This window comes from Neofelis nebulosa, chromosome 5, assembly GCF_028018385.1.
Source record: "Neofelis nebulosa isolate mNeoNeb1 chromosome 5, mNeoNeb1.pri, whole genome shotgun sequence".
Lineage (NCBI taxonomy): Eukaryota > Metazoa > Chordata > Mammalia > Carnivora > Felidae > Neofelis > Neofelis nebulosa.
In genome coordinates this window covers 117690356-117708179 of record NC_080786.1, presented here as the reverse complement: position 1 = coordinate 117708179, position 17824 = coordinate 117690356, and the positions used below count along the sequence as shown (strand labels likewise).

General features: G+C 37.0%; 1 protein-coding gene across 3 annotated transcripts in view; it reads left to right on the top strand.

Moving 5' to 3' along the window:
* The window catches only part of EPHA3 (EPH receptor A3), a 360460-nt gene that overhangs the window by 288490 nt on the left and 54146 nt on the right, over positions 1-17824 (top strand). For all 3 annotated transcript variants that reach the window (XM_058731685.1, XM_058731684.1, XM_058731686.1), the window contains exons 8-11: positions 3638-3740; positions 4451-4518; positions 9776-9901; positions 16498-16683. In XM_058731685.1, coding sequence (XP_058587668.1) covers positions 3638-3740; positions 4451-4518; positions 9776-9901; positions 16498-16683 — 483 coding nt within the window. The remainder of the gene's footprint in view (positions 1-3637; positions 3741-4450; positions 4519-9775; positions 9902-16497; positions 16684-17824) is intronic.

The following is a 17824-nucleotide window of genomic DNA, read 5'->3' as shown; positions in this document are numbered from 1 at the left end:
TACTCAGTGCTTGGAACCATTTTAAGTGTTTTGCTTGTATTAACCCATTTAATCCTTGCAACAGTGATCTTGTGTCACACAGCAAAATAAGTGCAAATCCAAGCATTCTGTTTCACGAGACTGAGCTCCTAACCAGTCTGCTTTAGGGAGAGAAGGTCGGCTGTATGTGCAGGATGTTCTAAATGGGAAGTGGCCAGAAACAGGGGAAGCAGTTGGCTTGTGGGAAAACATATTCAAAATGAGTTTCTAAGACATGTAATAGACAGCAATTTTTAAAAGTGTTCCATGTAACATTTTTAGACAACTCTATAATGCATTTATTCAAAATCCCTCATTATAAATGTTTGCTAATTTCACTAACAAAAATGATCCATTTTGATTATGTGCCTTAGGTAGTCCCCAGGATTCATAGATATTTAGAGCTGGAGGACATTGCAGAGATGTCCTAATTTAATTCTGTCTGTGACAGAAAAAGAAACAGAGAATTCCTCTTCCTTCTATCATGCTTCCTCTCCCAGTTTCATTGACATTTATCTCATCTCCTGGCTAAACTTCACAGAGAATGCAGACCTTGCTGCACTTTAGAAGTTACTACGATGTACATACAACATAGAAAGCATGAGATAGAGTTATTATTATAGGTTTACGGAGCATTATTGAATCACTAGGTTAAGTTACTTTACAAACTAATCACGGATCTGTATCCAATGGATAGGTATGTATCCGTCCAGGGGTTCTGGGAGAGAGATGTTAAGATGGACTTCTATGAGCTTTATAGGGGAAAATGCAGAGAGAGGAAAGAGGTGGGAAGAACAGAAGCAGTCAGGCTGCACCTCTTGCTGGGATGTCTGTCAGCGTCTGTGAAGAGGTGGAGGGAAAGAGAAGAGTGGAGGAGGAGGAGATTCAGCCAGCAGCGCAGCTCTGCGGGTCTCCCCTGGGGGTCCCGCAAGCGGTGGGGAACCCCAGAGTGAAGAGTGCCTTAGAGGAGTCCTGTACTGAGCAGGGAGGGCCTGGCTCCAGTCCCCTTGTAGTGTTTAGTCATGGAGGGGAGGGTGGCCCGTGCATGAAGGCTGCGGTGGGTCCTGAAGGTGCAGCAGCTGGAGGCTGTCTGCCCGCTGCAAATTTGGCAGCGGGAAGATGCGAGCAGGCACTCCCGTGCCTGCCACAGTGGTGTAAACAGTTTGCTGGTAGTAAAGAATAAAGAGCTTGCAGCAGTTTATATTATGAGGATGCCATCCTACCACACTTGGAGCTCTTATTTTCAGATGCTTGGAAAACTTCTTACAGCCCATCTGCCATGTCTCTTTATTTGCATCATTTAGCTCTCCCTAAAACTGCATTATTTTCAAGAAATCCTTCCAAACTTAGATTTTTGATCAGGCTGAACATTTGATAATGGCGTCTGGAGAGGTGATAGTATTCAAATAATCACACTCTCTCTTCTAAGCTCTTTAGATACACCGCTCATTCATTTGTTCAATCAGCATTTACTACAAGGGCAATATATGTTAAAATACGAGCATGTGAAAGGCCTTGTTCCGGAAGCTGTGTATATTTTAGAGTCTAGGGATTAGGATGCTTATGGAGTTTAATAGCAGATGAGGCTGGAGGTGTAGGCAAGGAACAGGATCTTCAATGGCTTTACCTGCTCTGCTACAGAATTTGCATTTTACCTTAAAAGTGATGGAGAGGGCACCTGGGTGGCTTGGTCGCTTAAGCGTCCGACTTCGGCTCAGGTCATGATCTCGCGGTTTGTGGGTTTGAGCCCCACATTGGGCTCTGTGCTGACAGCTCAGAGCCTGGAGCCTGTTTCAGATTCTGTGTCTCCCTCTCTCTCTGCCCCTCCCCTGTTCATGCTCTGTCTCTTTCTGTCTCAAAAATAAATAAACGTTAAAAAAAAATTTTTTTTAAAGTGATGGAGAGCCCTGCAAAACTTTTATGCATGACAACAGCATGATCAAATTGATGGTTTAGAAGGAATATTCTACTGGCCAGATAAAAGATAGGAAAGACATGCAAATAAAGACCAATTAGGATTTTCTAATTGTAATCCAGAAGAACTAAAAAACACTTAAAACAGTTTGGTGATTAATTGGATAGTGAATGATGAGGTGAGGGAGAAGACAAGATGATTTTGTATTTGTGTTCTCTATCCTTGCTACTCGAAACATGGTCTGGAATCAGCCAGCATCAGCATCACTGGAAGCTCATAAGGAAAGCACAGTCTCAGGGCACCTGGGTGGCTCAGTGTCCAACTCTTGATTTTGGCTCAGATCATGATTCCAGAGCCATGGGATTGAACCCCATGTCAAGCCCCGCACCAAGCTCCATGTTGAGTCTAGAGCCTGCTTAAAGTTCTCTCTCTCTCTCTCTCTCTCTCTCTCTCTCTCTCTCTCTCTGTCTCTCTCTCTCTGTCTCTCTGCCCTCTCCCCTACACCCCTCTAAAATAAAATAAAATAAATTTAAAAAGAGAAAAGAAAAGCAGTTTCAGTCCCCACTCTAGACCGACTGAATCAGAAACTTCTTTTCCAAGATTCCCAAGTGGTTTGAATGAACATTGAAGTTAGAGAAGCACTGGTCTAGCTCAAGGGTCAGTAGACTTTTTCTGTAAAGGGCTAGATAATAAATATTTTAGGCTGTGTGTGTAGACAGCCTCTGTGCTCTTACTCAACTTGGCTGTTGTAGCATAAAAGCAGCCATAGATAATACACAAATGAATGTGGCTGTGCTCCAATACAACTTTACTTATGGACACCAAATTTTGAATTTTGCATAATTTCTACGTGTCAAAAATCTTCTTTTGACTTTTTACAACCATGAAGCAAATGTGAAACCATTCTAAGCTCCTGAGGTATACAAAAACTGGTAGCAGGCCAGGTTTGACTCCCGGACTATTTTTAGGTGAGTGAGTGATGAGACATTCACAAAGGTAGGAGAGCAATTTGTTGGTGGTATGTGTTAAAAAAAAAAAAAAAAAAAAACATTTTAATAACTCTAGATATTGCAAAATAATTAAGCTTGTTTAGAAAGCTTTTAGGGCACCTGGGTGGCCTAGTGGGTTAAGCATCGGACTTCAGCTCAGGTCTGATCTCAACTTTTGTCACTTTGAGCCCTATGCTGGGCTTTGTGCTGACAGCTCAGAGCCTGGAGCCTGCTTCGGATTCTGTATCTCCCTCTGTCTCTGCCCCTCCCCCGCTCGTGCTCTGTCTTCTCTCTCTCAGAAATAAATCAACATTAAAAAAAAAAATTAGGGATCTTTTATAATTTCATTCAGGGAAATCTGACCTGTTCACTGTGTTCCTCTGATAACTTCTGGTGTATCCAATGAGTTTCTTTGCAGTAAGCCTACAGAAAACCAGTCCAGGATGTTTCGCAGAGTCTGCACTCAAGTAGCGTTTGATTGATGCCATTGAAAGAGAGTATCTTATCTTATTAACTGGAAATTTCAAGCACCCTTACAGGCACTGTCTGTTTTTACACTAACGTGGGGAATTCTGTTTATACTGTATGAAGCAGGAAGCCACGTTTTAGGTAAAACCAGAGTAACTATGACTGAGTTTATCAGCTTTTCCATGCCGATGTTAGTTATGGTGTGTTAATGCCTGTCCTTTTCTTCTTTTTCTCCTCCACCCCCCAGCTTTCTCCATCTCCAGTGAAAACAGCCAAGTGGTAATGATTGCCATTTCAGCGGCAGTGGCCATTATTCTCCTCACAGTGGTCACCTACGTTTTGATAGGGAGGTGAGTTTGCGGTCTCTTTTACGACCACTCATTATTGCTCTGCTCGCTCCCCTGAATTGGGCTACAATCTGAAGACTGTGGTCAATGAAGTATTTTAACAACTAAGAATGTCTCTGCTTGTATCTATTCTTTCTTCCCTTCCCTTCCTTTTGTTTCTCCATCTTTAGTTTTGATTTTCTTTTTTTTTTTTATCCATGAAATTCCTGCCCCACTTTTCAACCTCATACCACTTCTCCCTTTTGACCTAGTTTGCGGTTTTTACTCTCTTTTTCCAATTGTTCTCTCACTCTTGAAATACACCCCAGATTTTCCTGCCACTTTCTCACCCAGAACACTGGTAAGGCAGCACAGCACTAATCGCTGACAATGGAGACTTTACCCTTCATTCATTCTAACAGCAGTTGTTAAAAAAAAAATACTATAAACACTTTCTAAGGCCATTATAAAAACTGAACTGAAGGGGTCTGCACAGTGGGGAAGCAACTCTGCATATCTCCTCATTAGGCAGCTTTCCAGAGTCCCCAGAGAAAGAGGCTTTCTATAAAGGATTTAGAAAATATGAAGTCATTAAACTTTCACTAAAGCATTTAATTGTTTGAGGAAAATGCCTTATTTTTTTTTTTTTTTTTTTGTGCTTTGCACATTCTGAGCATAGATAATTGCTTTCATATATTTTCCTTCTGTGTTCTCTTCCCCTGACTTCCCTCCAGGTTCTGTGGCTATAACAAGTCAAAACATGGTGCTGATGAAAAAAGACTTCATTTTGGGAATGGACATTGTAAGTTCCTAAGCTGTTTTGGTACTTTGGTTTCACCATTCTAGTTTTAGCCTTATTGATACATAATTGGATAACTTCCCCACAAAGCAGAGAATGCAAAAGGAGTTTTAGGAAAGAATTGAGCAGATTAAATTAATTTAAAATGGGGAAGGAAATTCATGGCTCTGCATGAAGTAATTTTTGCATGGTCACATTTCAGCATCCTTCAGCAAAGTGAAGGATAACCTATGGTTTATAGCCAAATAATGTACATGATGGGGAGTGTGTACTCTAGTCAGCTCTGCGTAGCTGAAAGGCAAAGCGTATCTTCCATTTCCTTATTTCTCGTCCTTCGCTAAAATCTAAATAGGAACCTTGTCCCTTTCCGAACTCCCAAATAAATATAAACAACCTCTGTTTATGTGAAACGCCGTAGTCTATTTTGTCAACCAACCAGGAGAGAGCCTTTAAAATAAACTGTTTATTTTGGAGTTACACGATACCTAACTGGTCGGAAAGCCAGCACTTTTTCCTCGTATGTTAATACCAAGCAATTTCGTCTCCTTTTAATATTTTCTAAAGGAAATAGTCTTTTGGGAAACAAAGTGTTTATATCTAATAAGAGGACTGACTCTTTTTTTTCTTCTTCTGGCAAAACAAATCATCCCAGGCATTTTGATTTTCCAAACGATGTGGCAATTACTAATCAGTGGACTCAAAGGGAATAGCATGTTCTTATGGAAATTAGTGCAGACTAAACTCATATTTTCGTGCTCTCAGATCGTCTCAATATGACTGACGTAGTCTTGTAAGCATCACTTTCTTTGATTTGCTATTGCCTTGTAAAATTATTTTCAGTTCAGCATGATACTTTATATCCGTCATTGGCTTTGCATCTAAAAACTATAGCTCCCCTTATAACTCAAGTTAACAGCTTGATTACCTGTTGCTAACATGCAGGAGGCACACAGTAGCTTGCAAAAAAAGAAAAAGGGAATGTGTTCCAAAATGTAAACTGATGTGAGCTGGACACAGTGACAGTTTACAAAGGGCATTGTTTGTTCTATCCTTCTCATTGTAGTCATCACAGAATAATTCACAAAAGCCAAAGCGCTACCTTCCTCATGGCAACATCTCATCATTTTAGATTACTTTAAGAGAATGAATGAACAAATTGCAGGAGGCTTATGTAGCTTTTTTTCATGGTCCCCCCCAAAAACAGTGAGTCACAGCTGCCGTGCATAAATTAGAGCAGTCACATTCCTGTGGATTAAACTGTTCCTAATTTGAGTTGGATAGTCAATGTAAATATTGTCTTTAGAGTAAAACAGTACTGATTTGGGTCTTTTAATATCGGAATTGTAAATCTCATGAATTTGGAACAATGATAAATTTCTGTGTCTCAATGGTAAGCACGTTCCTCTATCACTCCAATCTGTTTTAGCTCTTGGTTTTTCTGGTGGAGTTGGTTGAAACTTTAATTTTCTTCAAATGTACAATGTCTTTATGATAGACAAACAAAAAAGAAATGCATTTTATCCTAGCTGTAAGGGCATAAAATAACTTACATGCATGTCATAAACTTTCTGAGTCTTAGTGCTACAGCTGGTTTATTTCAGACCATTTATTTGGTATTACTTTAAAAAGCTCTAGCTATGAACTATTCCCTCCAGTCTTGTTACAAATCCTATAATATTGCTTCAAAAGGAAAGAAATGTGTTTCACCTCCTAAGATCCTGTCCCCTTGCCCTCTCTGGCTAGGCCTTTTTATTTTTTGCTATCCTTAGGGCAGCTCATGCTGGTAAAATGGAAATGTAAATTATTGTGTTTGCACAGAACGAGCTGTAAAGTAGTACAGCTTAACACGTGTGCATGTGTTTATTATCTGGTTTTCTTGACACAGCCCAGTTACTCTGTATGTTGCCCTTAATTATTGGTGTGAAGGGATTATGTGCCTTGTATCCTGCATCACCTGATTCCTGGCACTTCTGGGGTCAGCAGTTAAAAGTCAGCAGCCAAAGCTCCCACAGTGAACAGGCCATTTAACTTGGGGATGTGTGTGTTTATATTTGTATTGTTTCCCAAATTTCATGTGGATAGAAAAGCAATTTATATGATTTTATTTAATTGCAATGAATTTGATTTTAGTAGGGAAAGGCGACTGAATTTTCAGATTATTTAGTGATACATATACTCTCTAGGGCTGACAGGTATAGAAGGGTCACTTTAAAGCACAATTCAAGGCTGTTTAAAGCTAGTGTTTATTTAAAATGTTAGACATTGTTTCTGACAACTCACTTTATAATGGTCTTTGTAAATTCTGATACTAGTAAATTGCTTCCAAATTGATTTCCTTAAGTTCAGCAAGGTTAACACATTTGTAATTGTTTACAAGAAAAATTTTCATTTTTTTAAAAATAATTTTTACCTTACTTAAACATTTTTTTAATGTTTATTTATTTTTGAGAGAGTGGGGGGAGGGTAGAAAGAGAGGGAGACACAGAATCTGAAGCAGGCTCCATGCTCCGAGCTATCAGCACAGAGCCCGATGCAGGGCTTGAACCCAGGAACCATGAGATCATGACCTGAGCCAAAGTCGGACACTGAACTGACTGAGCCACCCAGGTGCCCCAATTTTTACCTTATTTTTTTTACTTGAAAAGGAATACTAAATTTCCTTATCTTCTGGTCCTTTACTGTACAATTACTAGAGATAAATCAAAACTGGATGATCATATATCCCAGTCTGCCTTTGATGTGAGCTTTTATTAAAATGTAACTAAACTTATTATACAAAAAGATTCCGGCAGAACTTTATTCCCTAACATATTTTAGTAAGTCTACAGTTACTTTTGCTGTTTTCCTTACTCTTAAGCAAGAAAAGTATCATAGCTTTCCTTAATCTGTTTGCTTGTTTTAAGGGTAAAGTGTTTTAGTACTGATAATATTAGAAATAGTTTTAGTGAAATAATAAATTATAATAGACCACTGAACTAAAGAGTGACTCTGCCATGTGTTTTTATAGGAAGCAATGATGTTTACAATAATGGCAGAAGCTTGCAAACTGATCTGGGAGCTCAAAAGGAATGGACATTTCTGGCCCAAATCCTGTCTCCAGAAACCTCAATCATATTAATAATTTGAATAAACATTCTTAACATCAAAATACATACAATGTCCGTAATCTCTATCATTCATTGAGCATTAACACCATAACAGGCACTTGTGCCGAGCACTTGAATAACAAGTATTCAAGAGCTTTCGTTCTCTGACACCTAGGTAATTCTTTTTGCTGAGCTGTTCAAAATAGAAAAGCTTCAAAAGTTCTTACTTCAAAAGCTGCTCTACTCACAGTTTACCCAAAGCAAGAGCAAAGGACTTGTCATTTCCCCAGTTCTGTGGAGGTAACCTTCAAATTGGTGTCTTCTCGATAATCTGCACTTGGCCTCAGGATGGAGAGGCTGTTGTATTGCATGCAGTGCCAATGTCAACACAGGCCAAGTAGGAGGAGCTTTATTAGCCTTTCTTCTCCATTTGCTTCCTGACCCTCCCATTTCTATTCTAGAGTCTCAAAAATCATCTGGAAAAGTAACTGAGGAAAATTGAATTTTTACTTCCCAACCACCACTTATTTTTTATAATCTTTTTATTCTTATGCCTCTATTTCGTCTCTTGAAACCTTTATGGATACTTTGCAGGAACATAACTTATTATGTGGTGTAAGAAGGGAATTCATGAAGATGTCCTGTATGTCAATGAACTGATCATTTCTCAGCCCGAACCATGAAATGCTGGACCCGTTGGCTTACTGTCCATCGTGCTGAAGGCTCTCTGGAATAATTGCTGTCATCAGTCTCTACATCCATTTCATGCAAACAACAAAATGAGTCAGAGACCTCTTTGGTCATCACTGAATGTTCAGTTGCAATTTGCCATTAAGATGCTTTCATTATAAAGGGATACTGTAAAAGATAACATCTGATTTTACTTGTTACTTTAGGATAAAAAATATCCTTCAATAATATAGGGTCATAAATGAAAAAACAATCACTATTATGCATTCCTGCCCCTTGCTAAAACAATATTTTTTTACCAATTTTAAAAAAATTACCAAAATTAAAAACAAAAATCTATCATATAAATACATATACTATATCTTTTAGTGTTAGATCATGTTTATGTACTTTAATAGATCCTAAGTTCCCTTTTATAAAAATTTAGTTTTAAGGGTGACTGGTTGACTCAGTTGGTAGAACATACGACTCTTGATCTCTCCGGGTCATGAGTTTAAGCCCCACATTGGGCATAAAGCTTACTTAAAAATTCATTTTACTGTAGAGAAATTTAGTTTATTAAACGTTCCAAATTATTTCTAATATGACTTATTTTTTCCAAATAATAGAAATCTCATTAATATTAAATCAAATCCAAAATGATTCTCCTGTATCTTTTATCCATGCTATTTTAATTATAGAACATCACAAAAAATTTTCACCTTCAGAATTATTAAATAAATATACATATTACGAAGGAGGTTTATATTTAATAGGCTAAAAATGTAATTTATGTTTGGGATTTAGCTTTTTGGCACCATTATTAAAATATAGAGAATTTATGTTGCCTTTATGCTGAAAAGCTACACAGTAAGATTTCAGTAATTTTATATTATGTTAGTATATTCATATAATACCCATATCATATATGCATATCCTCACAGGTTTAAGTATATCTATAATTACAAGGGATGAGTTTGATTGTGAATGTTACTAAGAGCAGAATAGTGTCAGACAAAAGGCATGCCGTTTTATATCCTTTAATTAATTTATCTATAATTTTAGTCACTGTACTGCCTTTTGAAAATATTTCCCAAACTGTGATTTATTGTCAGATGTGGCATTTTCATAAATACTTGTTTACGGCACTATTTGTAGAATCATAAATGTGTCATAGTGTGCACTCACTAAGGCTGATGGTATAATTACTGGACCTACTCAATCTTCTGCTTGAGATTACCCTTTTTGAATGTTCATTTTCCTTGTAGTGTTTTTGCTGAGAAAGTTCATTGTGGTTCCTCTTTGTTTCATTATGGGGAATTTTGTTTCTTAAATTGTTCAATGCATAGTCCAGCCTCTCTGCCAATTGCAGAATAAACTAACAGTTGGTTCACTTTATGGTAATAAGGATATTTTTTCACTAATAATATGGTTATAAAATTTTCTCAGTAAAGTTTTTATAAATCAGTTTTTACAATAATGCCTTTCTTCCTTCCCTTAAACAGTAAAACTTCCAGGTCTCAGGACTTATGTTGACCCACACACATACGAAGACCCCACCCAAGCGGTTCATGAGTTTGCTAAGGAACTGGATGCCACCAACATATCCATTGACAAAGTTGTTGGAGCAGGTAACCACCACAGTAACCCCACTGTCTATCTACATGTTAATTACAAGTTTGCAACTATGAATAAGAATGCTGCCTAAGAATGTGCAATTTCTCAAGCCTAAGTTATACTGCTGTGAAAAGGGACATTTTTCTGATTTCAACATCAAAGGCAGGCAATAAATAAATGAAGGAGTATTTAATGGAATGTAATGATTTCAAAGGTGCCAGACTTGCAGACTCACAGACCATGGCCAGCTTTTTATTTATTGAATTTCAGAGGCGGCAGCCTCAATAGCTCAGTCTTCCCCTGACTATGCCGATCATGTGTCACAAAGCCTATTTGACTAAACAGGGATAACAGGATAAAAGTGCGTCTTACTTTAAACAAGCTCACTAAGTGAAAATTTTGAGTTTGTAAAACAGGCAATTTTAGAATCCTCTTTGGAATTACAGTAAAAAGGCGACACAAAGTAAAATCATCAATGACGCATTTTACACAAACTTCCTCAAAACTATTTTGAGTGGATGGTTTAAATAACATAAAGTGCTCCATTTTAATACTTGCCTATAACTTTATATAGTTTAAATTTTTGTCGAAGTTTGTTTTCATATAGATACATCTTCAATCTAATCATTAATGGACTCAATTATAATCCCATTAACAAACAGCTCTGGAGTGACTGTGAATAGCAGTTGCCTTTTTCCAATAAAAGTTACAGATACTTATAAAATAACACAATTTTTACATTTACACATAAACACAGGGACATCCACTGACATTCAGTGTGCATTTGATTAAAACTACTACTCAAAAGTGAAAATAAACAATCTTGTACAATAGTTCTGCTCCACCATCCCGTTCTTCAATATTATTTTAAATTTTTTTTTTTTTTCAACATTTTTTATTTATTTTTGGGACAGAGAGAGACAGAGCATGAACGGGGGAGGGGCAGAGAGAGAGGGAGACACAGAATCGGAAACAGGCTCCAGGCTCCGAGCCATCAGCCCAGAGCCTGACGCGGGGCTCGAACTCACGGACCGCGAGATCGTGACCTGGCTGAAGTCGGACGCTTAACCGACTGCGCCACCCAGGCGCCCCAATATTATTTTAAAAACAAATGCAAAGTAGTTATGTTGATGTGGGAAATAGAAAGACTGAGAAACCAGCTCATTGAATAGTGAGTAGCATCAGATCATGTTTCCTTCAAGTACTATATTTATGACGGATGCTTCTTTACACAAATGTGCATATAATTTTCTCTGTTTTTCTATACAACAAAGCAGTATTTAGAAAGGTAGCAGTATTTATTATTCAAGCAGGAAAATCTGAGTAATTCATATTATCTAAATGAAATGATAATTTAGTAAATCTTCTCCTCTAACTTTATTAGTATTTCAGCCTGCTAAAACTCACCTGTGCTGGTGATATTCAAATATGAAACTAGTAATTCATAAAAGGAAAATAAAGCATGCGCTTCTTTTTCCACAATTAAGACCTAAGAATACACACATTCATCATATATCTGTGCTAATCCAGTGAACACAAATAAATATCGATTACTGTCTTTCATTTGTACACTTCTGCTTTGTACACTGCTCTGTGGTGCACATGGTTCTTGTAGCTCTGGTGTTACTATTGTCCCACAAGAGTGCACTGTTCTCCAGCATGGAAACCTCAGGAGCATACATAGCACAAAGACTTTGCACAATCAAACGATATGAGAAGGAGAAACTCATTTATGCTCAGCCAGTGTCTAGAGGCCAGACAGACACATGGGGACCTTGAACTTTGGGACCATTTCCACTAGTAAAAGCTTATCTAGAGAGATGTTACTGATAACGCTAGAACACAGTGGTGTGAGACAAGACGCACTCATTAAAAATGGTATCTGAGGGGCGTCTGCGTGGCTCAGTAGGTCGAGTGTCCTACTTTGGCTCCGATCATGATCTCACAGTTTGTGAGTTCAAGCCCCGTGTTGAGCTCTGTGCTGACAGCTCAGAGACTGGAGCCTGCTTCAGATTCTGTGTCTCCCTCTTTCTCTGCCCCTCCCCTGCTCGCTCTCTCTCTCTCTCTCTCTCTCTCTCTCTCAAATAAACCTTACAAAATGGTATCTGATAAATAAAACAAAAGGAAAGGCTACTTACACTGAATCATTGAACAATCAGTCCCTGATGCTCATGAAAGATCAGGACAGATCAACTTTGTTCATTTCTTTCTTCAAACATATTTGTAAAAAATGTGCTCCATTTTCAGGATTTTGCAGCCAATATCCTCATTTTCCTTATTTTCCTTTTCCTAAGGACAATAAAACTATGCCTGTTTTGTTTGCAAACAAGTATATCTTCAAGGTCGATTATTCTTCTCCTGGAAGATTTCAGTATAATATTGTATGCATCCAATTCTAGTCTGTCTTGATTAGCCTTTCAAGGGTAGAATATGAAATCAAGATTTTGAAAGCTATCAATTTTTCTTAACATTTTCTTTTGCAAAATATAAAATATCTACAAAAGTAGCTGAAATTGTCTAATAGTATAATGGATAGTATAGTATAATACTACCCATTTCCACAACTACTCCAATAACAACCTATTCATGGCAAGCCTTCTTGCATTTATACACTTACTCATTTCCTATATCCTTTAAAAATTTTTAAAGTAATGTGCATAAAAAATTAATAATTATACTAAATTGATTAGCAGTTGTCTCTTTGTTAAGAGGCTGAATTTTGTGGTCAATGACAGAACTTTCACAGTCAAATATGAAGAAAGACCCTATTTGTGTGGGCTAATTCTCTAATTTTCTGTAAGAGGTTTCATACAGAAAAACAGGAATAACAGAAACTCTCATTTATACATTGGAGAATCAGAAGAATTATACAAAATAACAAATAACAAATTTAAATAACAAAATTAAAATTAAGCCACAAATTAACTTTCTCAAAGTAGTAAATTTTTTAAGAATGGAATGCACAATGACTAAAATTCCCAGTTTTACTCTTCAGTCCAACCAGTATTTCAGGGTTAAATACTGAAAATTTCTGAAGGTAGAATATATTTAACTCCTATGCTAGGCATTCACATGATATTTAATTTTATATAGTTATTGTCTCCATTTCTGTAGATGAGAAAACAAGATCTAAAAATCTGAATGGCCTATAGGCACATGGTTATTCGTTGGGAAACCAAAATTTGAATCTTTTTTTTTCCAACTTCAAACTCCATATTAGACACTGATAATTACACTAGTGCCTTCTTCTAACATTTTTGTGAGGATTGAGATAATTTATGACCAGTGCTTAGTTGACACATCAAAATTGTTCAATACGTATTTTCATTATGCTTCTTTTATTAAAAGAGTAGGAGAATGGAATGTGAAGCGAGGGAAGAGTATCATTCTACTTAAACACAAGTAGATTTTTTCTTCTATTTTAGATGAAATGAGTGTAGGAAATTTTATTTTGAACAATTTTGTGTTGTGCATCTTAAATCAGAATATAGTGTACCCAGTCCCATAAAACATACTTTATTTCAAAGGACAAATGAAAACTACTGCAGTTATTGGATTGAACAATCAAGCAGTGCTGTCCAAGTGATCTTATAGTTGTGCTTTTACTTAGAAATGACAGGATCTAAGGTTTTTGTTTTTTGTGTTCGTGTGTGTGTGTGTGTGTGTGTTTTCTTATAGGTTCAGAGCAAATTGAATAAGACCATGTAAAATTTGGCTAGGTGGAAAGATCGGGCATTGCATTTGCCCAAATTTGTTAATTTTTCCAACACAGTTGTTGATTAGGAAGATAAATGAATTAATGTTTAACATTTCTATGTTTAGTATACTATCTTGGTGACCATTTCTAGTATTTATCGGATGAAATAATCACATTTCAGAGTTTGGGGGTTTTTAAAAATTAGCATTACTGAAACATTTTCTGAATTTTGAAGGTAGATATACATTTACATATGTCAGATATTTCCTTGAGAAGGAAAGGAACGCTAATTGACCCACTTGAAATTTGAACTCTTCCTCTGATCTCTCCAGTGAAGGACTTTTACAAAATGCTGCCCTTTACAAATACTTGTCCAGCATGACATTAACCTTGTTATCACCATCATCATCACAACCATCTCTTCTTAACATTAATACAGAATTTGACATTTTAAAAAGCATTTTTGTATTCATTCTTCAATGTGATCTAACTCTTTAGCAGTAGATAGATAGTTTATCCTTCTTAAGGTGGGTCTGAACTCAGAGAAGAAAATAGTGGCTAACACATAGATTACACTATGCATCTTTAAATACATTAATTCATTTAATTACAAAAAAACCCTCATGAGTTAGATGCAATTGGTGTTCCCATGTTATAGATAAGGAGAGAAAGGTACAGAGAGGTTAAAGACATTGGTTGAAGGGGCACCTGATTGGCTCAGTCAGTTGAGCACCCAAGTGTTGATTTCAGTTCAGGTCATGATGTAAAGGTTCATGAGCCTGGAGCCTGCTTGGGATTCTCTCTCTCCCTCCCTCTCTCTACCACTCCCCCACACACATGCATGCTCTCTCTCTCAAAATAAATAAATAAATATTTTTTAAAAAGATGCCAGTTCAAAATCACAGTAAGTGACAGAGGCAATTAGGCCCTAGAATCCATTCTGTGTCCTACAGCACTGTATTATCTGTCCTGCAATCTGCTGACAAGTGACTTGTCACATTGAATAAGTGGTGATAACATCAAAATTTAATACATGGTCCATTGCAGCATATTGACTCATGATAACGGCAGAACTTTCTTTCAGAAAATAGAAATGTATTTATGGATGCTTTCTTATGGTTTGCTCACAGTTAGTGTTTATGCAGCATGAACTGGAGCTCTCTGGCAATGTTCCAATAGCCCAGTATAAGGAAAGGAAGTCTTAGTATTGCTTATAGATTCTAACAATGATTTACTCTGCATTACAATTCTCCTAATATTCACACTCTATAATGACATATTCTTCCTTGGATTTCAAAAGATGAATGTTCTCAAACTCTACCCCTGATTCTCCCTATAATCCTAAAGAACACTCTAGTCACAGATATTGCTATCTTCTCTGTATTCCTGCAAAGGGAAGAAATTAGATCTGCCTTATTTAGCATTATAACTCTGTGTTTTTCGGTATCGGTCATAGTGTTGCCAACTGATGGGTATTTATTTTTAAAATGTATAAATAACTGCTTTTGGACCTTATGTGACTTTGACAAGTTACAGCATAAGTCATGGTTTTGAAACAGTGACAAAAGTGGATTCCTGAGAAAGGGGTCAAGTCTGGGGAAGTTTAGAGCTTCCTGGAGAGAAGCAAGTCATTTGTAGTAATGCAGCTGGTAAATCAATAGGACAACCTGCTGCTTTTGTGGGTTGAACCACTTGTTTGAACAAAATATAGAGAAGAAGCATCTCACTTCTTGACAGCTTCTCTCTGGCTGAGCCATGGGGCATGGAGCTTGTACAAAAACTCACAGTGAGAAGGTTGGACCAAGAATCCTCTGCTATTCCACAGACAGCCTAACAATGAATTATGCAATTAATCTTTTGAGGAAAATCTCTCATTTGGTATTAAAAAACATTTTTTAAAGTGTTGTACAAATCAGATCTAGTAATCTGCACAATATTAGGAATTCCTCTCTGAACAAGGAGCATTCTATGCGTGGTACTACTTTGTGGCAATTACCATGACAAGCAGTGGGACAGAGAAATGAATGTAAAGGGCCTCTGCTCTCAGGAAGTTCAAAATAGGATGAAAGAGTTATGGGTAAATCTTCTCAATAGCAATATATATGAAGATAGTGCCCAAGCTAGTTCTAGGCAATTTTATACCAGTAGGATTAGACTATTTAAATGTTACCAACATTCCAAATTCAGTAGATTCTGGATTAATTGTACATTTAAAACAAGATTTTTTATTGAAGACTTTGAAAATATTTACAGTGATTCTGTAGAAAAAATATGCTACCTTTTTTTGAAAATAGTATATTCATCTTCCTTCCAGAAGCTCAGAGAACTTTACAACTCATATGGCAATAATGCAACATGCCAATACTCCAATAAAATGAATTGGTAGCAGATGCTTCTGTTCTCATTTTCAGAGAGTCTGAGTATATAACTAAATTGGTCCTCTTATTAATAACAGAATGACTAGAAACATCTGAAATTTAATCCATTGCTCAACCGATAATATCTATGTTGGTCTGTTGATTAACCTGAGGAGATGGTGGCCATGAGAACAAGGAGCTAAAACCCTGTTAGATATAGCCTTCCTACTTTCCTCCTGCTCTTTCATATTATATTGTTCACAGTGTGGTACTTCAAAATGTATGAGGCTACTCACAAGGTCCATTTCCTACTAGGTTCTGGATATTCTGGGGTTTCTTAGGGAGTCTGCAATTATCATGTTCTAAATTAAGTTGGAGATCTAAGTGTATATCTTGCAGGTCAAAGGTGTAAATACTTTGAATGGAATTACTGACAGGGAACAGTTTATTATCTCTTATTATCTGCTAATAATATCTGAAAATCTATTATTATCTGCTGATAATATTTTTATTATATAGCTCCTTACCTTTTGTTGTCGTTTTGTTATACTAACAGGTGAATTTGGAGAGGTGTGCAGCGGTCGCTTAAAACTCCCTTCAAAAAAAGAAATTTCAGTGGCCATCAAGACTCTGAAAGTGGGCTACACAGAAAAGCAGAGGAGAGACTTCCTGGGAGAAGCAAGCATTATGGGACAATTTGACCATCCCAACATCATTCGATTGGAGGGAGTTGTTACTAAAAGTAAGTCAAGCCAAAAGATTGACTTTTGCCTATGTTGAGCAGAGGTTATTTAAACCCTAACTCAATCATTTCAGAATTTTGACATTTTTTTCGTAGCTATGTCAGTCCTCACAGAGACTATTTGGGGTTGCCATGTCTTTCTTCGACAAGAAAGCAAAGGCTGTTAGTATTATATTGAAAGTACTACTCTACATCCTTAAAAATTGAAAAAAAAATTAAGAGCTAAAAAGAAAGGACCACATTAAGACACATTGATGAAAAGGCAGTTAAGTGAATTGTGGAGAAGTCTCTGTTACGTGGACTAGCAAGGCAAAACGATGACTCGGTTTTGACAGGAATTGCGGAACTCCCAGCTAGCTGCTTTTTCTTTTACTGTTCACCAGTTTTAGTTAAACTTCCAAATCTTTACCCCCCTGGCTTTAGGGAAATTATGGGGGTTTGGGGAATACTTCTGAGCTGTAAAGAGTGGGATCACATTAGACCCAAGGCCTTTTCCTGGTTCTCTGTGGATTTCAAATAATTCTAATCTAGAGTCCCAGATGGATTTTTGACTGGTCTGGGGAAACTCTGGCTCACAGCCCATGATAGAGATCTGAACTTATTTCCATGATAGTTTCTCCAGCCAGACTCAAAAGGAATCCCGTGAGGCAGATATGTGATTTTTGGCTCCAATACCAATGAAAACCTCTTGAGAATGCTCTAGGATTTTTTTTTCCTCGAGATTTTGGAGCACAGGATGAAGAATAAGCTAAATTGGCAGCAAACTACTTAGAGCGAAAGACAACATATGGCAGGAAATTTGGCATCCTTTAGGGGATAATTCATTGGCACCACATTTACATATTCTATGGTTACCAACAGACATTACACATTAAATTTTTCACAATGATATTTTTCTTTAACATTACATGGAGCACTTTCCAAATGGGACTAATACCTATTCTCATCTTAGTGTGACTAAAAAGGCAGTTCCTTTCTCACAAGAGCATGGCATAATTGAAATGTACTTTGGTTTCCTTTAGAGTTTGTAATATAATAAATGGGATTAAGAACTGAGCAATGTAGAATTTAACCATAAACTGTAAGCCCACATTAAGTGTTGTAAGAAGCATTTTTTTCCCTTCATGCTCCTAAAAATTAG